This window comes from Podarcis filfolensis (genome assembly GCF_964270895.1).
Source record: "Podarcis filfolensis genome assembly, chromosome: 8".
NCBI classification, from domain to species: Eukaryota; Metazoa; Chordata; class Lepidosauria; order Squamata; family Lacertidae; genus Podarcis; species Podarcis filfolensis.
In genome coordinates, this window is record NC_139611.1 from 89231673 (window position 1) to 89257281 (window position 25609).

A 25609-nucleotide genomic window follows, 5' to 3' on the forward strand; every position below is an offset into this window, starting at 1 on the left:
TAGTTGGTCTCTAAGGTGCTACTGGAAGGATTTTTTAAATTTTGTTTTTCCAATGAATTTATGGGGTAAGTTCTATCCAGCTAGCCTGGCTAAAGCTGTTTGACAGGTATGGTTGGTTCTTGCGACAGCTCAGGGAACAACGCTGAAACCATTGCAAATGCATCCATTGACGGAGACCCAATGCTCCTTGCCAACAGTGGATATCCAAATTGATAATTGTCCATGAGCTAGAAGGGGCTGGTTGTTACCATCTGGAGTCATGTCCCCCCCCCTTTTTGATAGCCTATGACCTTATGGTCAGCAGCAGCGCACCAAAACGCCATTTACCTTCCCGCTGGAGCGGTACCTATTTATCTACTTGCACTTTGACATGCTCTCAAACTGCTAGGTTGGCAGGAGCAGGGACCGAGCAACGGGAGCTCACCCCATCGCGGGGATTCAAACCGCCAGCCATCTGATTGGCAAGCCCAAGGCTCTGTGGTTTAACCCACAGCGCCACCCACATCCCTTAGTACATGGGCAGATGAGTCTAAAAAGCCCAGGACACAAATGTTCATGGCTCTCTAGAAGCTATGATGGTTCCTTGACCCAAAGCAATGCATTTAGCATTTACTCAGGGAGTGTATACTCGATTCTGAGTATCTGAGTATACAAACTAAACCACCTAGAGCCAAATATACATCAGTTTGACACACACACACATAGAACCATAAAACCATAGAATTGTAGAGTTGGAAACGACATCAATGTCCACCCTCTGCAAATATGACCATAAAACCTTCATCCCCCTCCTTATTCAATGTAATAGCCTCAAACTGAAAGAAAATGCTCAGAGTTTCAGAGAGAGAAACATGCTTTCACCTTCCTAAACATGGCTTAGGATGCCAAAATCTTTCTTCACAGTGCAGAGTCGCTGCAGCCTCTTGATTTTAACAATTACCTTTGACTGACAGCTGCAACATCCCTGGCATGACAACATCTCCTTTTTCCAGACGATGCAAACCAGAACTGCACACCGTATTCCACAATTACGTTCCATTTTAAGATAGCGAATCATCATCTTCACGGCAGAGGAGTTAGTTGCATGTGACAATGACACACTTTCTAAAGTGCGAATCTATTCTCTTTGGCCATCGTTGCCCACGGAGGTAGGAATTCCTCAGGGGAGCGAACTGGTTGAGCAGGTGCCTTAGCCCAGCAGGTTGGACAGGATTTGGGTTCAACAAGGGTAGTCTCACCTCACTCTCAGAAGGCAGCTGTGGGGATCACACCCCAAGCGACTCTCCATAAAAGCAGGGAGAGTCTTGAGTCAGGCTCAGAGAGGTCCTCCCCATGGGCAACACCGGGAGCAGAGATGACTTCGAGTGGGTCTACACCGACCAGCCCCACACAAGCCGAAGGAAGGAGATCCTGGGTGAGTTGCAAGTGGAGGACTCTGCCAAGGGCAGAGACTGGTGGGGTGGGTGAAGGGTGAGGTGGGTGAACTGGGACCGGACGGGTAGGGAACTGGACTGACATGGCTACCAGCACCAAGAAGGGCTGGATTTAGGTTGGATGAGGCCCTGAGCTCCTGAAGGTAATGGGGCCCTTTGTCAACAACAAATAGTCGCTGTTTTTTTCTGTTGAATATATGCTAGATGGTCATTTATGGACCTCAAAAGTATCTCAAGCCATTTGCACATCCCAAATGTGTATTTTATCAAAGTAATCGTTGAACTGAAATACAATTAAGAAGAATTCTATTAATAGTGAAATTGAGAAGAAGTATATTCATAGTGAAATAATTATTAAGCTCTTAACTTAAAATGATTTTTTGATTCATAACAAACCAAATAATGCAAACCCATTGGCATTTGGTAATAACAGAAGTTTCTTTAGAAAAACAATTTACAAGGACTCATAATCTAGTAGGCTCTGGAAACTTGCTATAACATGAAATAATAATAGGTGATATATGATGCAAACTACTAATAATTATAAATTAAGTTTTATAACCTGTACAATGCAATTGTAGTTAATAAAAGCAGGCAGGGCCCATTACTTACATCATAGGAACTAACGCAACACAACGCAACACAACGCAACAACACAACACAACAACACAACACAACACATTGTTGCTGTATTTAGTCTTTATTTTATTTGTTTTTATCTTTTAATTTAGAAATGCACATCCAGTTGTTTTTTTACTTTAATTATTTGGGGGGCCCCAAGAGACTGGGGCCCTAGGCTAGAGCTTGTTTATACGCAAATCCAGCACTGGCCCCAAGAACCATGTTGGACCTCTGCTGTTGCAAGTCGCGCGTCTGAATCGTCATGCGTGTCCGGCGCTGATGTGTATTTCTGCACACACTACCAAGAGACGTAGGACTGTCTACTAGAGTTACCATTTCTGTGTGCTAGGATTATTTGGTTAGGACCTTTTGCAAGAGTTTGAGATCCGTCTGCAGACCCTCCAAATGACTCTATTTTCTAGGGATATTCCTGGATTTACAGAAGCCGTCCCGGTTTCTGATTTGATCCTTGAATGTCCTGCTTTTCCTTAGGACGTCCCTATTTTCATGAGAGAAATGTTGGAGGGTCTGGAGCTATCTGACCTCCATGGCATCTGAAGGCAGCTCTGTATAGGGAAGTTTTTAAATGTTTGCTGTTTTATTATGTTTGTATGTATGTTGGAAGCCACCCAGAGTGGCCGGGGCAACCCAGTCAGATGGGCAGGTATAAATAGTAAAGTTGTTGTTGTTGTTGAATAGGACAGCCCTATTTTCATCCGAGAAATGTTGGAGGGTGTGTGTTTGTTAGAAATATGTGTTTATGCTTGTTTATGCTTAACCTTATGTCACAAGACGTTCAGAAGGAATAAAGAAAGGTTGGCTTATTATTACATGAAATTCAAGGGGCAGAGCATAAGGATGGATGCTGCTTCAGATAGCAAAATTACAGATTAAGTAGGAAGCGACTCATAAAGGTCCAGGGTGGGATGTGAGCACCCAAGGCCACCCAGAAGCAAAGGTGGGGTGACTTTGAAATGAATGAAGCTTAAGCTCCAGGGCCCCCGATCTGAGAGGGGCCCCAGAAGAGACTCGCGGCCACCTTGCTTAAAAGTTTGGGTCTAGCAAACCCAACTGGAGTCGCAATTGAATCAAGCCAAATTGATTTTTGTTGCTGCTGCTGTATGTTTCCACCATCCCAGTAAGTAGCCCAGGTGTGGTAATGGTGTGATGATTTGTTGTGGAACAACCCTATGGACGAGGACATGGGTGGTGCTGTGCGTCAAACCACAGAGCCTAGGACTTGCCGATCAGAAGGTCAGCGGTTTGAATCCCCGTGACGGGGTGAGCTCCCGTTGCTCGGTCCCTGCTCCTGCCAACCTAGCAGTTCAAAAGCACATCAAAGTGCAAGTAGATAAATAGGTACCACTCCGGCGGGAAGGTAAACGCCGTTTCCATGTGCTGCTCTGGTTCGCCCGAAGCGGCTTAGTCCTGCTGGCCACATGACCCAGAAGCTGTACACCGGCTCCCTCAGCCAATAAAGCGAGATGAGCGCCGCAACCCCAGAGTCGGCCATGACTGGACCCTAATGGTCAGGGGTCCCTTTACCTTTAACCCTATGGAAGAAGATAACAGTGAAAGGGGTCCCATGACAGTTCAGGCTTCAGAGCCCCCAGAATGCCACTACCCTAAAGCCATGTGAACTGTGGGGTGAGGCCCCCTGCCCTGCCGCTGCCCCAAGGAGCCTTTGCCATATTGCATGCAGGAGATCCCGGGGGAATTGAGGAGGAGGGTGGGAAAACAAGCCCCACTATCTCTGTCCTCTTAACGCTTCTCTCATGGGGTTGTGGAAAGGCTGAAAATAGGTTGTGCATATTCTGACATGCTTTAATTTAATCAATCAATCAATCAATCAATCAATCCATATATAAATTAAATGAAACATAAATCTGCAGGCACACCCTTTTTGAGAATGTTCGTATCTGGGGGGCCACTAGGTGGCGCATCGGAAGATGGCTGACAATAACATCTCTCCGACCCACACGAGGTAATTTGGAGGCTATGATGGGGGTAATTAGCCTCCTTAACCCCCCCAGGATTGTGGGGGGGACGGCCCTTGCCTGCTGTGCCCTATACCACCCCCGAATTTGTGGGGGTGGGGGCACTAGGCACAAAGCCCTCCTGTGGGATTCCGGCACTCCTGGACGCCGTCCCTGATTCGCGCCGCTAGTTGCAAGCATCTTCAAAAGAAACAATTTGGACGAGATAAATTGCACATGCTTCAAGGAAAAAGGGGAGTAAAGACTGCTGACAGAAGAGATCTCTGATAACAAGACAAGAATAAAATATGAAAAGATACGTCAAGATACGGTATGACTGAGGGGGGAGGGGGGAAAAAACCTGCCTTCCTTTTTCTTATGTGATTTAACAAGAATCCCCTCCCCTAATGAGTCAGAAACTAAGGACTTAAGCTGTGGATTTAAGGCTGTGTGGAGATAAACTTTCGAACCAAAGCAATGTTTCAAGATGAAGCTCGAAAGCTAAGAGTTTTGGAATGACGCAGTTAAAAATGCCGTCGCCATTTTGGGAGGCATTGTTGGAGCTCTTGGGTCTGGGAGGAGAAAGAGAGAAATAGAGTTGTTTACATATCGTGGATCAACTCCTTGGTGGGACTTAAGAGTGACAAATGCCTAATTTATTATGGAAAGAGCGATGCTATCTACGAAGGAGATATATGGAAACCATCTGGACTTAGTGGAGGAACGGGAAATCCACACAGGATTATTATTTTGCTTATCGGCTTAAGGAGACTAACAGAAGAGATCGTAAAGGAAAAAGAGAAATTATATGAACAAGATATGATGTGGAAACACCAAGATAAGACTGGATAGAATTATGAATTTTGTTTGGACTGATTGGGACTGATTTGGATATTAACGCAGTAATAAGAAGATGATCTGAATCCCCCTTTGGATCTTGAAGTATGGGTTCCCCCAACAAAATTTAAAAATTTGGCTTTGTAATTTGGAATTTATGTGATGTGATTTAATTTGATGTGATTGGCCAGTTAATAAAAATTATTAAAAAAATAAATAAACATCAGATGGTTGTTTATTTCCTTGACATTTGAAGGGAGGACATTCCACAGGGCGGGCGCCACCACTGAGAAGGCCCTCTGCCTGGTTCCCTGTAGCCTTACTTCTTGCAGGGAGGGAACCGCCAGGAGGCCCTCGGCGCTGGACCTCAGTGTCCGGGCAGAACGATGGGGGTGGAGACGTTCCTTCAGGTATACTGGGCCTTTGAGGCCGTTCAGGACTTTCAAGGTCAACACCAACACTTTGAATTGTGCTTGGAAATGTACTGGGAGCCAATGTAGGTCTTTCAGGACCAGTGTTGTATGGTCTTGGTGGCCGCTCCCAGTCTAGAGTTATCTGGATCCATTTTAATCTGGCTTTGGGATTTAGATTCAGCGTCAGAAGAGCCTCGATGCGCTGGCTGGTGAGCTATGGGACTGTTCCCAGAGGGAGGCGATGGAGGGCAGGTGACAGACTCCTTGGCAGTGGTACTTTGGAATATTGTATGATTTTATCTTGTCCCCTGTACTTTTTAATATCGATATCAAACTGCTGGGAAATATGGATCATGATTGTTTTCAGAACTACTTTAGACAACTTTACACACAAGGGCCGCAAAAAGAAATGGACATACAACAGTTCCTCGAGGAAAATGGGCTGAAAAAGGTTTCGCAAGAAAGTAAGATAATATTGAACCAGGAGATATCAGCACAAGAAATAGAAGATGCCATTCAAGGCATGACGCTGGGCAAATCCCCTGGACCGGATGGACTGACTTCCAAATACTACAAAGTTTTGAAGGAAGGGTTGATACAACCTTTGAAGGAAGTCTGTAATGAGATTATGGAGGGGAAAAGGGCACCCGATACGTGGAGAGAGGCCTACATTACACTTATACCAAAGACAGAGACTGAAAAGACCCAACTTAAAAACTACCGACCCATCTCGTTATTGAATGTGGATTACAAAATCTTTGCTGATATTTTGGCAAAAAGACTGAAGAGAGTTTTGATGGAGGAGATTCACGGGGACCAAGCGGGCTTTCTCCCAAAAAGGCACTTGTCGAACAATGTAAGGAATATAATTGACATTTTGGAAAAGCTGGAAGTGAACATAAACACTAAAGCTGTTTTGATATTTGTGGATGCCGAGAAAGCCTTTGACAACATTTCTTGGAGTTTTATGTTGAAGAACCTCCGGGGGATGGGGGTAGGCCAAGGGTTTGAAAATGGTATAGGTGCAATATACTCTGAACAGAAAGCCAAACTAATTGTAAATAATGTGGTTACAGAAGAGTTCAAGATTGAAAAAGGGACACGTCAGGGGTGCCCTATCTCCCCATTACTTTTTATATCGGTCCTGGAGGTTTTGCTTAATATGATTAGGAGGGACCAGTTGGTTAAAGGGATTCAGGTCGGAGCTAAACAATATAAACTGAGAGCATTTGCAGATGACTTAGTACTTACATTGCAAGAGCCAGAAGCTAGCACAAAAAGAGTTTTGGAAATAATTCAAGAGTTTGGTCAAATGGCAGGATTTAAATTGAATAAGTCTAAGACAAAGGTTTTGGAGAAAAATTTGACACAGATAGAAAAGGAAAGGTTCCAGAATGAGACAGGGTTGACTGTGGTTAAAAAAGTGAAATATTTGGGTATAAATATGACAGCTAAAAATGTGAATTTGTTTAAAGATAATTATGAAAAAACTTGGAGAGAAGTGAAAAAAGATTTGGAGATTTGGTCCAACTTAAAGCTTTCCTTGTTAGGCCGTATTGCAGCTATAAAGATGAATGTATTGCCAAGAATGTTGTTTTTGTTCCAAGCATTGCAAATAATTGATAAAATGGATTGTTTCAAGAGGTGGCAAAAAGACATATCTAAATTTGTCTGGCAGGGCAAAAAGCCCAGAATTAAATTTAAGATACTAACGGATTCAAAGGAAAGAGGGGGGTTTGCCCTGCCAGACTTTAAACTTTACTACGAAGCGGCAGCTTTCTGCTGGCTGAAAGAATGGCTACTTCTTGAAAACACAGACATTTTGGATTTGGAAGGTTTTAATAACATTTTTGGGTGGCATGCATATTTGTGGTATGACAAGGTTAAAGCACATAAAAGTTTTAAAAATCATATTGTCAGAAAAGCACTACTAAATGTCTGGGACAGATATAAAGACTTGCTGGAAAATAAAACTCCAAGGTGGCTGTCGCCAATGGAAGCTAAGGCAGTTAAAAAGTTAAATATGGAGTCCAAGTGGCCAAGATACTGGGAAATTTTGGAAAAGGAAGGGGACAAATTGAGATTGCAGAGTTTTGAGAAATTAAAAGGGAAGGTGAGAGACTGGTTCCACTACCATCAAATAAATGAAGCGTTTAAACTGGACAGTAAAATTGGCTTCCAGGTGGAAAAATCAAAATTGGAGACAGAACTGTTAGAACCCAGTACTAAGAATTTGTCCAAAATGTACAATTTGCTGCTGAAATGGAATACACAAGATGAAACGGTTAAATCGGTCATGATTAAATGGGCTCAGGACATTGGTCATAATATCTTGTTTGCTGATTGGGAAAAGTTGTGGACCACCGGGATAAAATTTACGGCATGTAATGCCTTAAGAGAAAACATTATGAAAATGATATATAGGTGGTACATAACCCCAGTCAAGCTTGCAAAGATTTACCATGTGCCTGACAACAAATGTTGGAAATGTAAAGAAACTGAAGGTACATTTTTTCATCTTTGGTGGACCTGCCCGAAGATTAAGGCATTCTGGGAAATGATCTATAATGAACTTAAAAAGGTATTTAAATATACTTTCCCCAAGAAACCAGAGGCCTTTCTCTTGGGTATTGTCGGCCAAGGGGTGTTAAAGACGGATATAACTTTCTTTATGTATGCTACAACAGCAGCTAGAATACTCATTGCGAAGTACTGGAAGACGCAAGAACTACCCACACTGGAAGAATGGCAGATGAAGGTGATAGACTATATGGGCTTGGCAGAAATGACGAGCAGAATCCGAAACCAGGGAAGAGAAGCAGCGCAAGAAGAATGGAAAAAATTCAAGGACTATTTAAAGAAATATCACAAAGTTAATGAAAGTTAGAATGATGTTGGACTGGAAAGTAAATGGTTACTATTAGCAATGGTTAAGACAAGGAAAATAAGGAAGAATAGTCTAAATTTAAATTAAAATAAGGGAAGATTTGCTGAACAATCGATAAGAATTTGGAATACAGAAAGGGGAGGCATGAGGAAGTCGGGGAAGATAGGATATGAAATTAGGATATGAAATGATACATGTTTTTTGTTTTGTTTTTGTTTTTGTATGTTTATGTTTGTTGTATTGTGTTTATATGGAAAAATAAAAATATTATAAAAAAAAAAAAAAGGAAATATGGATCATGAGATCACCAACAAGTCATGTCAGGAGTTTGGAGCACAATGTCACCAGTATGTGAATTGTCTGTCTCAGGCAATAAGACTCAAGCAGCAATTGCTTTTAAGAGTAATCCGTGTGGCTATTTAATGGCCCTTTCTTCTTCTCCTCCCAAGTTGAGAACTCTGTGTTCCAAACAGGGCGGTAAGCAAACTTAAAAAATCATCTTGGTTGGCACATGTCTGTGCGCCTCTGGGGCTGAAGCCAAACTCTCTCCAAATTACCTGAACCAAGCTATAATATTTCAGCATCATAATATTCCAATAACTGTTGTTGTTGTTTCTGGGTCATTGGAGCAGTAATTGGGAACAGGGTGTTCAGAAAAGTGTTGGGAACAGGGTGTTCAGAAAAGCGCAGTATGCAAACTTAAAAAGTAATCATCATTGGCACCTGTTTATCTCGAGAGACAATGGAGTGTGCCTCAGGGGGTTAAAAATTTGGCTTTGTAAAAAAAAAAAGAGAACGTTCGTATCTGATGTCATGGGTACATATTGGGGCGTGAAAGATTGGAGGAGAGATGCAGGGATTATTTACGCTTACCTTTTGCTCCATGCTTTTAAGCTCCAGGTTCAAGTGGTTTCCCCCTCCACCCTGGAGCTTTGCCTGCAAAAACCCGCTCTTTAATTCAGAAGAGTCCACCCCCACCGTATGCTTGAAGCACTATATGAGCCGTTGCAGTTCCCCTCCAGCCGATAATCCTGGGAGTTGTGTGTTACTTTCCGTTTCAGAAAGAATTCTGTAGATTTTGGCCGTCTTCATAGGTGCTTGAGTTGAGATTCCCGCATTGCAGGGCGCGTGCAAACTCTACAGTTCTATGATTCTATGACTAAGGCAGCAACATGTTTCCACCTGGAAGCGAAAGATGAGTTCCAGAAACCTTTTACAACATTCCTGAGAAATCCACCACCATTCAGAACCATACTCTCTAATTATCTCAGCTCCGGTGAGGTGGAATGTCCCAGGGCCATTGCTATGTGACACACTAGGAGATGTTGCATCTTACGTGGGCATTATTTTTCCAAGAAAACCTCTTTTGCCGAAAAGTGCAATGACTCCACAGCCAAAGATTTAGACACAGGTCGTTTTGTTCTCTCTTCCCTTTCCCCTTTTAGTGCTTAAGGAACATGACAGCCCTTTAGCTGCATCAGGCCCAAGTGCCAAGTGATTCTAGTCCAGCATCCTAAAGTTAACCCTTTAGTCCAGGAAATGGCATGCAACTCAACAACTCTTCCCAACACCTCTTGCCAGGACTGAGGGTCCTTGTCTTGCACGCCTCCTAAGGCTCCTCCACTCCCGGATGTTTCCCAAGCAGTCTCAAACTGCATCTGCACACATCTGGCCTTCGCTCCGCTCTCCTCATTATCCTGTGCGTTCTTGGAGACCAGCGGGGAGGGGAGCTTGTCGCAGCCAGTGTGAGGTGTTTCCAAAACAAAGGAAGGATTGAACTCTGATTAATAAGAATACACACAGAGGCTTGAACCAGCAAGACTCTGGGAAGGGTGCGTATAATAATCTGTCTCTCCACCCTCCGGACCAGGTCGTTTTATTCACAAAAGAACTTTTTCAGAGTGTTCGTAAGAACCAACCAGATTTCTTCCCAGCATTTCAACAAACCCCACGTGGGGACAAAGTTAAACTACCAAAACTAAGCATGCATACTTTTGGGGTAAACTACAAAGGAGTGCATTTGGCAACCCTGGGAGGTGATAAACAAGCAATATACATGATAAGAAGGATGGCCAGGAAGACAGCGATCATTCTCACCTTCAGGTGAGATCTGTTTCCTGGCCCTAAGATTAACACCCTAAGATTAACATATCAGAAAAGCTACATCAAAGAAACTGCCCACTGTTTTTGACGCAGGATGCCTGGGGGAGACTCCTGGGGTGCTTCAACGGCCTCTAGACTCCTCTCCTCTGCTTCATCATCAGAGTCTGAACTGTTCTCAATCACAGGCTCCTCCTGCTCACTAAAGCCCGTTGTCCCTTCCGTATTCAGCATCTCTTCCCAAGTTTCCTCCTCTGACCTCTCCTCAGTGTCCCACCACCAATCCCCGGGCTCTAAGCCTTCCTCTTTTGGGATCTCCCTTGGGGGTTCCCCAGCTGGCCCCTCCCACTGCTCCTCTGCATCCAACCAGTCCCTGACAACCAGATCCCCCAATGGGAAGCCCACAAGCATATATATACGCAGTGGTACCTCCGTTTAGGGATGTGGGTGGCGCTGTGGGTTAAACCACAGAGCCTAGGACTTGCTGATCAGAAGGTCGGCGGTTCGAATCCCCGTGACGGGGTGAGCTCCCATTGCTCAGTCCCTGCTCCTGCCAACCTGGCAGTTCGAAAGCACGTCAAAGTGCAAGTAGATCAATAGGTACTGCTCCGGCGGGAAGGTAAACGGCGTTTCCGTGCGCTGCTCCGGTTCGCCAGAAGCGGCTTAGTCATGCTGGCCACATGACCCGGAAGCTGTATGCCGGCTCCCTCGGCCAGTAAAGCGAGATGAGCACCACAACCCCAGAGTCGGTCATGACTGGACCTAATGGTCAGGGGTCCCTTTACCTTTTACCTCGGTTTACGAACTTAATCCGTTCCGGAAGCCCGTTCTTAAAAAGAAACCGTTCTTAAACCAAGGCATGCTTTCCCTAAGGAGGCCTCTCGCTGCCGGTGCCCTTCCCCCGTTCGGCTTCCGTTCTTAGGCCGAGGTAAAGTTCGCAAACCAGGACACTACTTCCGGTTTTGCAGAGTTCATAAACCGAATCGTTCGTAAAGAGCGCTGTTCTTAAACCGAGTTACCACTGTATATAATTTTTATTAAATTTCGTTTTACAATTTAAAATACTCATTTTACATCGTTAAGATATCAATGACTTCCTTTCTTCTCTTTCCATGGTTCATTTTATATATCATAAATCCCTGCAAGTTTTTCAAAAGCTACACCAATCGGTGTTCCATTATTGCATCCATCAAAACTTGTCTGCACTGTTGAATTTATCTTAATGCCGCGAGCGTTTTCAGCTGTACACAATTATTTCCCGTATATTCAATAAATGTTTTCCAATCTTTTTTAAACATATGTTTGTCTTGTTCTCTTATTCTATATGTTAAGTCTGCGAGTTGTGCATATTCTGTCAACTTACGTAAGTTGCCACTCTTCGTGAGTTGGGACCTCACTCCTTTTCCATTTCTGGGCTAATGAAACACAGGCTGCAGTAGTAGCATACATAAATAACCTTTTTTGACACCTGGGGATTTCAGTCTGAAATTTCAGAGTGAAATTCCCAGCAGGACATCAGTGTTAATGAAGTTTTTAGAGAACTTTTTAATGACTGATGTTTTCAATTTTTTTTTTACTCTTTTGTTGGAAGCCGCCCAGACTGGTTGGGGAAACCCAGCCAGATGGGTGGGGTAGAAATTAATAATAATAATAATAATAATAATAATAATAATAATAATAATATGTTGGTTCAGAAACTGCATCTCGTGCTGAGTGTGGAAACGCAGCCTTTGGCCAGAACAACTCTGCACCCATGTATTATGCAGGTAGGTAACCGTGTTGGTCTGCCGAAGTTGAAACAAAATAAAAAAATTCCTTCCAGTAGCACCTTAGAGACAAACTAAGCTTGCTATTGGTATGAGCTTTTGTGTGCATGCACACTTCTTCAGATACATGTATTATGCAGTCACTAAAAGCTCCTTGCTGGCTGCCAGGAAATCTCCTAGCATTGTTCAAGGTATTGATGCTGATGTATGAAACCCTAGACAGCTTAATAGGAACCAGGTAACCTCAAGGATTGGTGGGGTAGAAGTAAAAAAATATTATTAATATTATTATTATTACTGTCATACCTCGGGTTGAAGTAGCTTCGGGATGAATATTTTTGGGTTGCCCTTGCGCACTCACAGACGCTCAAAATGACATCACACGCATGCGCGGAAGCGACGAGACGCAACCCGCGCATGTGCAGACGCACAGTTGCATGTTATGTTCGCTTCAGGATGCGAACGGGACTCCGGGACGGATCCCGTTCAAATCCAGGGGTACCACTGTATTATTATTATTATTATTATTATTATTATTATTATTATTATTAATAATATTTTTACCCTCTCTCTGCTTGCGATTCACTGCCACACCAACTAACGCTATTGCTTCCCTTCTCACCCCTCTTTTCCTCCACAACAGCTAAGTACCCGGAGATCAAGAAGTTGATGGGCCCCGATCCCAACATGAAGTGGGTGGTGACCCTCATGGTCCTGACTCAGCTTCTCGCCTGCTACCTGGTGAAGGGCTTGCCTTGGAAGTGGGTCTTCTTCTGGGCCTACGCCTTCGGGGGCTGCGTCAACCACTCGCTGGCGCTGGCCATCCACGACATCTCCCACAACGTACCTTTCGGCAACAACAGGGCCAAGTGGAACCGCTTCTTTGGCATGTTCGCCAACCTGCCCATCGGCGTCCCCTACGCCACCTCCTTCAAGAAGTACCACGTCGACCACCACCGCTTCCTGGCCGTGGAAGGGTTGGATGTCGACGTCCCCAGCGAGTTGGAGGGATACTTCTTCAACACCCCGCTGAGGAAGTTCCTCTGGGTCTTTCTACAACCTCTCCTCTACGTCCTGCGGCCGCTCTTCATCAACCCCAAACCCATCTCCAAGATGGAGGTCATTAACGTGGCTGTCCAAATGGGCTATGACCTCCTCATCTACAGCTTATGGGGCTTCAAGCCCGTGGTCTACATGGTCGCTGGTACCCTCTTGGCCATGGGCCTTCACCCCTTCTCTGGGCACTTCATCGCTGAGCACTACATGTATGCCAAGGGTCATGACACCGTCTCCTACTACGGGCCCCTGAACTGGTTCACCTTCAACGTGGGCTACCACATGGAGCACCATGACTTCCCCAGCATCCCAGGAAGCAGGTTGCCACTGGTAAGGCCAACAGATTCTCTTGGGTTGCCGTCGCGTAGAGCCTTCCAGGCTCGGTGTAGCAGAGGGGGGGGGTCCGCCAAGGGCGAGTGGGGTCTCGCCAACTGCAGACTTGTCTCAGCCCTTGCCAAGGCTGGAGTCAGATGCAGCTCGGAACAAAGAGGCAGAGTCAGTTGTGGGCAATGTTGTTGTTTAGTGGTGTCCACCTCTTTGTGACCCCCTGGACCAGAGCACGCCAGACACTCCTGTCTTCCACTGCCTCCCGCAGTTTGGTCAAACTCATGCTGGTAGCTTCGAGAACACTGTCCCACCATCTCGTCCTCTGTCGTCCCCTTCTCCTTGTGCCCTCCATCTTTCCCAACATCAGGGTCTTTTCCAGGGAGTCTTCTCTTCTCAGGAGGTGGCCAAAGTCTTGGAGCCTCAGCTTCAGGATCTGTCCTTCCAGGGAGCGCTCAGGGCTGATTTCCTTCCGAATGGAGAGGTTGGATCTTCTTGCAGTCCATGGGACTCTCCAGAGTCTCCTCCAGCACCATAATTCAAAAGCATCAATTCTTCGGCGATCAGCCTTCTTTATGGTCCAGCTCTCACTTCCATACATCACTACTGGGAAAACCAGAGCTTGAACTATACGGACCTTTGTTGGCAAGGTGATGTCTCTGCTTTGGGCAAAGTTAACTCTTTAGTCCAGGAAACTGCGTGCGACCCGACCGCCCTTCCCAACAGGTCTTGCCCCTACAGAGAAGCTGCCGCCGGGACAGAAGGTCCCTGCCTTCCATCCCTCCAAACGCTCCTGGGAAAGTGGGGAGGCGGGACTTTCGGACAACACCAGAGTGCAAGGATTTGTTGCTACTTCTGCCGCGAGAGATCAACCGGTTGTGGGAGGGATCCTGGACGTTGGGCAGGGCCGGATTTCAGTCTGATGAGGCCCTCAGCTCCTGAAGGTAACGGGGCCCTTGATATGTCCAGCTGTCCTTTGTCCACAACAAATTGTCGCTTTTTTGTGTTGAATAGATGCTAGATGGTAATCTATGGACCTAATAGGTATCTCAATAATAGGTATGATGCAAACTATTAATAATGATAAATAGCAGAATGTAAAGGTAAAGGGACCCCTGACCATTAGGTCCCGTGGTGCCTGACTCTGGGGTTGCGGCGCTCATCTCGCTTTACTGGCCGAGGGAGCCGGCGTACAGCTTCCGGGTCATGTGGCCAGCATGACTAAGCCGCTTCGGGCGAACCGGAGCAGCGCACGGAAACGCCGTTTCCCTTCCCGCCGGAGCGGTACCTATTTATCTACTTGCACTTTGACACGCTTTCGAACTGCTAGGTTGGCAGGAGCAGGGACCGAGCAACGGAAGCTCACCCCGTCGCGGGGATTCGAACCGCTGACCTTCTGATTGGCCTGTCCTAGGCTCTGTGGTTTAACCCACAGCGCCACCCGCGTACTTAGCATGGGCCACCCAAAAAGGGCCGCATGCGTGTTGGACCACCCTGTCCTAGCGAAATGTATTGCATGCCTTCGAGGGGCAGGGTACATGACACACATATAAGCAATTAAGCAGTTGTACTGTTCGACCGCCCAGCCTGTTTGATGCCATTGCCTGTTGATCAAATCTTGCAATATTCCAGGAAAACCCCCACCCTAATTAACTGCATTCATGCAGCCCAGACTTTGTAGGCGTTGAGAAAACAATACAGTCCCTTCCTGCCATCTCACAGTCCAAAAGAGAATATGCCATGGCATCCTTATTACTGCAGCAGATAATTATAATGGTGACAATATTTCAACATATTATTTATTACATTATTATTCTGTATTCACCCTCACAACAACCCTGTGAGGTAGGTTAGGCAAAGAGATGGTGAGTGGCCCCCAAGGGCTTCATAGCTGAGTGGGGATTCAAACCTAGATCTCCCAGGTCCTAGTCCAGCACTCTAACCACTAGGCAACACTGTGTCTCATGTATGTTGCTTTGCAGAACAAACCCAAGGCAGCTCTCAAGCTACTGAACCCATTATTATTATTTTTAAGGAGAAGAAGGAAAAGTTACATTCATCACGAAATAGCCGAAAACTAGAGTGGCCGCTTCTGCATTGCTAAAAATAATAACATAACAGGGAAAGGAAACACATCACATTGAAAAAGAGGGCACCAATTTACATCAAATTTGAATATGCTAATTTATAAGACGATGCAAATTTAGAAATATACTGCATTTCACCACAGAGGGGAAAACTGAAGCCAGGTGGTTTGTGTTCCTGCCCGCTGTCCAGGTGCCGTTCACTGTTGAGGGGGAAATCAATTCACCTTGTGATTTGTTACCGGGTGGGGAAGGTTTACCTGAAATAGAAAAAGGCCGGAAATCAAAGCAGAGACCCCACGAAAAGGGAGGTCTTTAGTGCTGCTGCATGAAAGGTCCAGTTCTTAGAGGCAAAGAAGGGTGGTTTCATTGCACAAACGAATGTACAAGTATGTATTACTTTTTCTGTTGCCAGGGAGGTTCTTTGGCTTTACTTACATGCAACACCTCAGTTAACTACAACTACTTTACGAAGAGATCAGAAGGAGGATCACCTAGTTCAGGAAAGATAACATTTCGAAATAATCAAAAGGCATGTGTGAGAAGCATTTGAGTTCCTGGTATTTCGAAAGTTGGGGAAATACCAGGGTAGAGCAGAGTGCCCCCCCCCAATTGATTCATTCACCCTCCTGTCCATTTAACGTAATCCTTCCTGCCAATATGACTGAGCTGAATGGGAGACTCTTAATCTTAGGGTTGGGAGTTTGAGTCTCATGCTGGGCAAAAAGACTCCTGCATCGCAGCGGGTTGGACTAGATGACCCTCATGGTCCCTTCCAACTCTGCAATTCAGTGATTCTAGAATAAGATTCTGCATACATCCTGGCACCCTAAAGGTGGGAGACAGACAGTCCGACATAATCAGTTTTAGCCGCTCTGAAGCGTTGATTTTTCTACTGCCTTGCAGGGCAACAAAGCAAAGTTCTGAACTTTGTGTGAATGTGTGCATATGGAGAAGGAAAGCTCTGGTACTAAACTTCTGCTGCCTTGTGGGATTTCTTTGGGAAAAGAAAAGGCTCAGGAGAAACCCTTCCACAAATCCTGAGTGGAAACTCTTAAGTCGGTTGGGTGGCGCCATGTATGCCTCCTTCTGTCTGGGCAGAGTGGTGCATGCTCTGGTTATCTTCCGCTTGGACTACTGCCATGCGCTCTGTGTGGGGCTACCTTTGAAGGTGACCCGGAAACTACAACTAATCCAGAATGCGGCAGCCAGACTGGTGACTGGGAGCAGCAGTCAAGACCACATAACACCAGTCTTGAAAGACCTACATTGGCTCCCAGTACGTTTCCGGGCACAATTCAAAGTGTTGGTGCTGGCATTGAAAGCCCTAAACGGCCTGAAAAGGCCCACTATACCCAAAGGAGCGTCTCCTCCCCCATCATTCTGCCTGGACACCGGGGTCCATCTTCCGAGGGCCTTCTGGCGGTTCCCTCCCTGCAAGAAGTGAGGTTACAGGGAACCAGGCAGAGGGCCTTCTCAGTGGTGGCGCCCACCCTGTGGAACGCCCTCCCACCAGATGCCAAGGAAATAAACAACTACAGTGGTACCTCGGGTTACATATGCTTCAGGACTCCGCTAACCCAGAAATATTACCTCAGGTTAAGAACTTTGCTTCAGGATGAGAACAGAAATCGTGCTCTGGCGGTGCAGCGGCAGCAGGAGGCCCCATTAGCTAAAGTGGTGCTTCAGGTTAAGAACGGACCTCCAGAACGAATTAAGTTATTAACCCAAGGTACCACTGTATCTGACTTTTAGAAGACATCTGAAGGCAGCCCTGTTTAGGGAGGCTTTTAATGTTTGACGGGCTATAGTATTTTAATATTTTGTTGGAAGCCGCCCAGAGTGGTGGAAAACCCAGCAAGAGATGGGCGGGGTATAAGTAATAAATTATTGTTGTTGTTGTTGTTATATTATTATTATTATTATTATTATTATTATTTTACTTCCGGCAACTCCTGTCGCCAAGCTGGTGCCAAACGCATAGCTCCGCTCCGAGGCTTTGAGCGGGGGGGGGGTTGTCATCTGGGCAGCCCAGGACCTCCAGACACACTGCCCAGGCTTGTGCCCAGGGAGTTCACTTCAGCGGTGCTAAGAGCAGTTTGACTTGCGCTGCACTCCATTGTCTCTCGAGACAGACAGGTGGCAGCTATTATCTATACAGTACTTTTGCAGTCGAAAAGTCGGAGCACCAGCTTATTGAAAACAAAGGAAGAGTCGACTTCAAGGGAAGCGCTATTTTAAAATGCAAATAGGGAGAGCCTTTTATTTTAATCCCGGGCAGGTGCTATCTGATTCAGTGGAAAGCGTCTTGGCAAGCGAATTTGCTTTTCAGGTTTCTGGTGCCAGGGTGCCAGAAGTAATCTTCGTAGCTTCAAAGCTCCTACCCTCTGTAGGGCTATTTATTTTTAAACCAGGCTTGGACGGGAGACCACAGTTCAAATAGAGGACTGCTTCTATAACCTAGGCCAAAAAATCTGTTAAAACACCCCAGACCTCCAGTGACTGAGACAATTTGGACCTGCTGCAAAATGTTGTCCTACAGAGTGCGCCTCTTCAGTATCCAAGCCAGCCAGCCATTTCATCTCCCTTTCCCAGATACTCCATTCCATTCCCCTCCCCTCTGCCTCCAGTTCTCTGTTTAATAATAATAATAATAATAATAATAATAATAATAATAATAATTTATTATTTATACCCCGCCCATCTGGCTGAGTTTCCCCAGCCGCTCTTGGCGGGTCCCAATTGAGTGTTAAAAACAATACAGCATTAAATATTTAAAAATTCCCTAAACAGGGCTGCCGTCAGACGTCTTTTAAAGATAAGACAGCTGCTTATTTCCTTCACATCTGAAGGGAGGGCGTTCCACATGGCAGGTGCCACTACCAAGAAGGCCCTCTGTCTGGTTCCCTGTAACCTCACTTCTCGCAATGAGGGAACCGCCAGAAGGCCCTCGGCGCTGGATCTCAGTGTCCGGGCAGAACGATGGGGGGGGGGGAGATGCTCCTTCAGGGATACTGGGCCTTTGAGGCCGTTTAGGGCTTTCAAGGTCAGCACCAACACTTTGAATTGTACTCAGAAACGTACTGGGAGCCAATGCAGATCTCTTAGGACTGGTGTTATGTGGTCTCGGTGGCCACTCCCATTCACCAGTCTAGCTGCCGCATTCTGGATTAGTTGTAGTTTCTGGGTCACCTTCAAAGGTAGCCCCACGTAGAGCGCATTGCAGTAGTCCAAGTGGGAGATAACTAGAGCATGTAGCACTCTGGCGAGACAGTCTGCTGGAAGGGAGGGTCTCATCCTGAGTACCAGGTGGAGCTGGTAAACAGCCGCCCTGGACACAGCATGGACCTGTGCCTCCATGGACAGCTGTGAGTCCAGAATGACTCCCAGGCTGGGCACCTGGTTCTTCAGGGGCACAGTTGCCCCATTCAGGACCAGGGAGTCCTCCACACCCGCCTGCCCCCTGTCCCCCCAAAACAGTAGTTCTGTCTTGTCAGGATTCAACCTCAATCTGTTAGCCACCATCCATCCTCCAACCGCCTCCAGGCACTCACACAGGACCTTCACTGGTTCTGATTTGAAAGAGAGGTAGAGCTGGGTATCATCTGCAAATTGATGGACGCCCAGCCCAAACCCCCTGATGATCTCTCCCAGCGGCTGCATGTAGATGTTTCCATCTCCAACATTAAAATGAAGGATTAAAGCATGCTTAATCCTCACTGGGCAGCTTCTGATACCCCCTTTCCATAGAATTTGTTTTTTCCTCCGAGGGAGGGCACTGCTTGAAAACCTTGGGGTTCCTTTAAGCCTGGATGGTGTTGCTTTGTCTGCAGAAGGAGCGGCAGTTGGGAGAATGACCTATGTACTATGTCCTGGTATACAGGCTAGAAATATTGCTACCTATCTGTTTTTGCTGTGAAATTGCCGGGCACCACATTTTAAGGCGCATGGTGTGCAGAGTAGGGCAACCAAGATGGTCAAGGGTCTGGAAACCATGCCTTATGAGGAACGGTCGAAGGAGGTGGGCATGTTTAGCCTGGAGAGGAAGAGACTGAGAGGAGATTGTTGTTGTTGTTTAGTCGTGTCTGCCTCTTTGTGCCCCCCTGGACCAGAGCACGCCGGGCACTTCTGTCTTCCACTGCCTCCCGCAGTTTGGTCAAACTCATGCTGGTAGCTTCGAGAACACTGTCCCACCATCTCGTCCTCTGTCGTCCCCTTCTCCTTGTGCCCTTCATCTTTCCCAACATCAGGGTCTTTTCCAGGGAGTCTTCTCGTCTCATGAGGTGGCCAAAGTATTGGAGCCTCAGCTTCAGGATCTGTCCTTCCAGTGAGCACTCAGGGCTGATTTCCTTAAGAATGGAGAGGTTTGATCTTCTTGCAGTCCATGGGACTCTCAAGAGTCTCCTCCAGCACCAGAATTCAAAAGCATTGATTCTTCGGCGCTCAGCCTTCTTTATGGTCCAGCTCTCACTTCCATACATCACTACTGGGAAAACCATAGCTTTAACAATACGGACCTTTGTTGGCCAGGTGATGTCTCTGCTTTTTAAGATGCTGTCTAGGTTTGTCATTGCTTTTCTCCCAAGAAGCAGGCGTCTTTTAATTTCGTGACTGCTGTCACCATCTGCAGTGATCATGGAACCCAAGAAAGTAACATCTCTCACTGCCTCCATTTCTTCCCCTTCTATTTGCCAGGAGGTGATGGGCCCAGTGGCCATGATATTAGTTCTTTTGATTTCATATGCCTGTTGTTTTTTTGTTTGTTTTATATGCCTGTTGTTGAGAGGAGATAGCCACCTTCAAATATTTAAAGGGCTGCCACGGGGAGGATGGAGCAAGTTTGTTTTCTCCTGTTCTGGAGGGCAGGACTCAAACCCACGGTTTCAAGAGACAAGAAGGGAGATTATCGGCTCACCCGCACTTCAACTTCTCCTGCGTCTAGAAAGGACGGGTCCAGGAAGTTCTCCTCCCCCACCCCAGGTCCTATTCTGGGGAAAACCCATTCTTTAGTGCTAAATCGGAGCAAATGTCTACCCGGAGAAAACCTGAATTTCCAGTTTGCTCTAACTGAGCGATAAAGAGCAGGGGGCAAGAGGAAATTCTCAAAGGACCTGTTGATGGCATTTTACCATTGTACTGCTGAGAGTGTATTAACTTATGGTCTGTGCGTGTGGTTTGGGAGCTGCATGGCCAGGGAAAAAACAATGCTGTCCAGGGTTGTAAGGACTGCAGAGAGAATAATTGGGTGCCCTCTTCCCACCTTGGATCAAATCTACGCTTCCAGGTGCCATAAGAAAGCTGCAGAGATAGCGCAGGATAGAGAAACGATCTCTTTCAGCTTCTGCCTTCTGGAAGAAGGTACAGGGTTATAAAGACTAGGACCAGCTGCCTGAGAAACAGTTTCTATCCAAATGCGATTTTGGTTTTAAACGCAGTGTAAGGAGTCTCTATGGGAGTGTATTGTATTTTAAAAATGGGGTATCAGAGTTTTTAGGGGGCTAACCAGGCTGGGATAGCAGGCTTGTTGGTTTTTGAATGTCTGATGTAGATTCCCCCCCCCAAAAAAATTTGTTGCTCTGTATGGGACAATGACAATAAAGATTATCGTATTGTATCGTAAGAGTTGTTCAGCAGTGGAACAGATCACCTAAGGTGGTAAACTCTCCTTTGTTGCAGATTTTCCAACCAACGGGTGGCCATCTGTCAGGAATTCTTTAGCTGGGGTGCCTTCTTTGCAGGGGCTTCGACGAGATGACTCCCAGGGCCCCGTTCAACTGCACATTTCTACGAATCTATGAAACAGCGAATGAAAAAAATAATAGTAATTCAATGAAGCAAATCACATCCCTTTTCCATGTGCGTACAAAAGAGTCTTGAATCATTTGGATATTTTTTCTTTTGAAAGATAGTAAGTAGAATCACAGAACTGTGGGGACCTTCAAAGGTCATCTAGTCCAACCCCCTCTTACAATGCAGGCATCTCAGCTAAAGCATCCAGGACAGATGACCATCCAACCTCTGCTTCAAAACCTCCAAGGAAGGAGAGTCCACAACCTCCCAAGGGAAACCGTTCCACTGTGGAACATGTGCTCATTAATGTATGTGCACATTATGAAAGTGAATTCAGTTGTGATTTCAGCGTATCTCAGTTCCAGCCCAGAACACATCGGTTAATAATAATAAATTTTATTTATACCCTGCCCTCCCCAGCCAAGACCGGGCTCAGGGCGGCTAATGCCAGGTATAAAAACAATTGATTAAAATACAACTTAAAAACAAAATTAAAATACAACGTTAAAATGCAGCCTCATTTCAGTAGAAACTCAAATCAAAAACTTTTTGGGGATGAAAATCTTCACCAAGGCCAACTATCCAGACTGGTCCTACGTAGGCCAGAAAAAAGCCAGGGAAGTCCCAAATAGGAGTTCCATCACAGAAGGAGAAAGGAAAAAGGAAAGAGGGGAAGGGGATCAAGTTGATTCCAAGCCAAAGGCCAGGCGGTTAGGGTGGTTCCACCTCCTCAGAACCTGACTTGAATTCAGATCCCATAATCAGTGGCATCAGGGGAGTCTTTAGCATATGCGCCGTCGGGGTGGCAAAGATCCGGCCAGCGCCCCCCTTTGACAAGCACCGCCGTTGTGATCTTTGGTAAATGAGTGAACAAAGTCCTTTGGTGAAACAGTAGATATACATTTCGGCAATACCTAGGTATAAATGTATTTTGTTTTCCCAGTTCGATCAAAATTATTTATTATTTCATAACAGGCGGGTAGTTAAGAGCTTCGGTGGCTTCGGCGGTGGGTGCCCCCCAGAATTTGGCGCCTGGGTGTCCTGCACGCCTTGCACCCCCAGGTAAAGGCGGCCCTGAGTGGCATTTTGTTGTTGTTTAGTCGTTAGTGGTGTCTGCCTCTTTGTGACCCCCTGGATCAGAGCACGCCAGGCACTCCTGTCTCCCACTGCCTCCCACAGTTGATCAAACTCATGCTGGTAGCTTCGAGAACACTGTCCCACCATCTCGTCCTCTGTCGTCCCCTTCTCCTTGCGCCCTCCATCTTTCCCAACATCAGGGTCTTTTCCAGGGAGTCTTCTCTTCTCATGAGGTGGCCAAAGTCTTGGAGCCTCAGCTTCAGGATCTGTCCTTCCAGTGAGCACTCAGGGCTGATTTCCTTCAGAATGGAGAGGTTTGATCTTCTTGCAGTCCATGGGACTCTCAAGAGTCTCCTCCAGCACCAGAATTCAAAAGCATCGATTCTTCGGCGATCAGCCTTCTTGATGGTCCAGCTCTCACTTCCATACATCACTACTGGGAAAACCATGGCTTTAACTATGTGGACCTTTGTTGGCAAGGTGATGTCTCTGCTTTTTAAGATGCTATCTAGGTTTGTCATTGCTTTTCTCCCAAGAAGCAGGCGTCTTTTCATTTCGTGGCTGCTGTCACCATCTGCAGTGATCATGGAGCCCAAGAAAGTCATATCTCTCACTGCCACCATTTCTTCCCCTTCTATTTGCCAGGAGGTGATGGGACCAGTGGCCATGACCTTCGTTTTTTTGATGTTGAGCTTCAGACCATATTTAGCGCTCTCCTCTTTCACCCTCATTAAAAGGTTATTTAATTCCTCCTCACTTTCTGCCATCAAGGTTGTGTCATCTGCATATCTGAGGTTGTTGATATTTCCTCCAGCGATCTTAATTCCGGCTAGGGATTCATCCAGCCCAGACTTTCGCATGATGAATTCTGCATATAAGTTAAATAAGCAGGGGGACAATATACAGCCTTGCCGTACTCCTTTCCCAATTTTGAACCAATCAGTTGTTCCATATCCAGTTCTAACTGTAGCTTCTTGTCCCACATAGAGATTTCTCAGCAGACAGATGAGGTGATCAGGCACTCCCATTTCTTTGAGAACTTGCCATCGTTTACACCCCTCGTTCTTCTGTTTCTGTCCGATTTTCAGTGTTTCGATGTTTTTCCTTCCAGGTGAGGAAAATCGCCCCGGAGTATTACGACCACCTTCCCTACCACAACTCCTGGATCCTTGTGCTCTGGGATTTTGTTTTCAAAAGGCATCTGGGGCCTTTTTCCCGCGTGAAGAGGACCCACAAGGGGAACAAGAACTTATGAAGCTCCAACACCTCCAGTTCTCCCCCCACCTCCCCCATGAAGGGGGACGGGGGGGGGGTAATGAGTAGAGTCGCTGAAGGCTGTTCTCAAAAGCAAACCTAAACACATTTTTACAAAGAACATCAAGAGTGTCAGCAGCAAGAATATTATTGGCACAGAAGTGGAAGCAAGAAGAATTATCGACGAAAGAATGGAGGATGAAATTGTTGGACTATGCAGAATTAGATAAATTAACAGGAAGGATTCGAAACCTGTGGGACCAGAGATTCTTAGAAGACTGGAGTAAATATACGAACTATCTGAAAAGTAATTGTGGATGAACATATTACGCTAGTAGGATGGCAAGAAGTTTTGTAAGGTGGACTATTTGAAATACAGTGGTACCTCAGGTTACATAGGCTTCAGGTTACAGACTCTGCTAACCCAGAAATAGTGCTTCAGGTTAAGAACTTTGCTTCAGGATGAGAACAGAAATTGTGCTCGGCGGCGCGGCAGCAGTGGGAGGCCCCATTAGCTAAAGTGGTGCTTCAGGTTAAGAACAGTTTCAGGTTAAGAACGGACCTCCGGAACAAATTAAGTACTTAACCCGAGGTACCACTGTATTGCAAGGAAGACTATGAGAAGAACTATTAGTTAATGATAATTAAGAGTAATAGAGAAATTAAGAGATGCAGAATAAGTGATAAAGAACAAAAAATCATCAGAGGTGTTGACGGACGTCTAAAATATTGTATAAAATGAAAGTTACGTTGTATGACTGTTGGAACTGATATATTTGAAAAATTAATAAAAATATGTGTATATATATATATATATATATATATATATATATATATGTAAAAGAACACCAGAAGAGCCTGCTGGATCAGGCCAGTGGTTCATCTATTCCACTATTCCACTGTCCTGTTCTCACAGTTACCTGTTCTGCCCCATAATTCCTGCAGTTTCCAACAACTGGTGTACAGAAACATTTCTGCCTCCGATTGTGCAGGCAGAGCATTGCGGTCCTCTCCTCCTCCTCCTCCTCCTCCTCCTCCTCCTCCTCCTCCTCCATGAATTTGTCTAATCCTCTTTTAAAGCCACCCAAGATGGTCGTTGCTGCTGCCTACTGTGGCAGGGAGTTCCACAGTTTGCACTGCGTGAAGTGCTGCTTCCTTTCCTGTGTTCTGAACCTTGCAACTGAAGCTTCGTTGGCTGTCCACGAGTTCCAAGTGTTGGGAGGAGTCGGAGAGATTCCCAGACACAATAAATTGATCTGAAACGTTATTTCCTGTTTCTCTTGGAAGCTCGTAACGGGGATGGAGTCGTGTGCCTCTTCCCTCCAGGGCCCATCAACATGGCAGCGTCGTGGGGCTAGGAATCAAATGGCGGTATCGTTGGCCTACGGATTTCTCATAATAATAATAATTTATTACTTGTAACACTCCCATCAGACTGGGTTGTCCCAGCCACTCTCCAACATATATAAAAACATAATAAAAAAGTAAACATTGAACAGCTTCCGTATACAAGGCTATCATCACCAACTGTTGTTAAATTCTACGATGGGAAGAGACTCAGTTACGCTTAATCTCTAGGGTGGGGTGTGGTGGGCTGTGAATTAAGGGGTTCTGTGTGCAAATCATGCCAGACTCCCCAGACCAGCAGGAAGACCCAACCCTTTGCCAGATGCCAGAACCAGCCTCATCGCTTCGCCTCTTCCCAGTGGGGTTTGGTGGGGGTCGGAGTGGGGTAAGAGAACACAGGTGAATACAATAGGGGGCAAGGCATGCCGCCAACACTCTGCCCCACTCAATTCTTACCCCCATCAAAAGATGGAGGGCAGGTGACGGAAACTGCAGGTATTTTAGACTACACCACCAGCTGTCACCCGATTAAAGAAATTATAGTTGCTAAATCGGATAGAGCTCAGTTAGTTAACTTATTAATTGAATCTGCAAAAGTTTGCCCATGACCGGGGGAAAACACCTCACTTCTGGAACAGGAGTAA

The 25609-nt window shown here is 45.9% G+C and overlaps 1 protein-coding gene across 2 annotated transcripts; it reads left to right on the forward strand.

Annotated features, from left to right (window-relative positions):
• Positions 1-1225: 1225 nt before the first annotated feature.
• On the forward strand, positions 1226-24883 carry LOC310768893 (sphingolipid delta(4)-desaturase/C4-monooxygenase DES2-like). Of its 2 annotated transcripts, none has more exons than XM_083627792.1 (3): positions 1226-1414; positions 12677-13419; positions 23476-24883. In XM_083627792.1, exons 1-3 carry the CDS (start codon positions 1333-1335, stop codon positions 23617-23619), a joined length of 969 nt encoding a protein of 322 aa, XP_083483918.1. In that variant the 5' UTR covers positions 1226-1332; the 3' UTR covers positions 23620-24883. The 2 variants fall into 2 exon arrangements, with proteins under 2 accessions (XP_083483918.1, XP_083483919.1); XM_083627793.1 differs by lacking the exon at positions 1226-1414 and adding an exon at positions 12455-12531.
• The last annotated feature ends 726 nt before the right edge of the window (positions 24884-25609 follow it).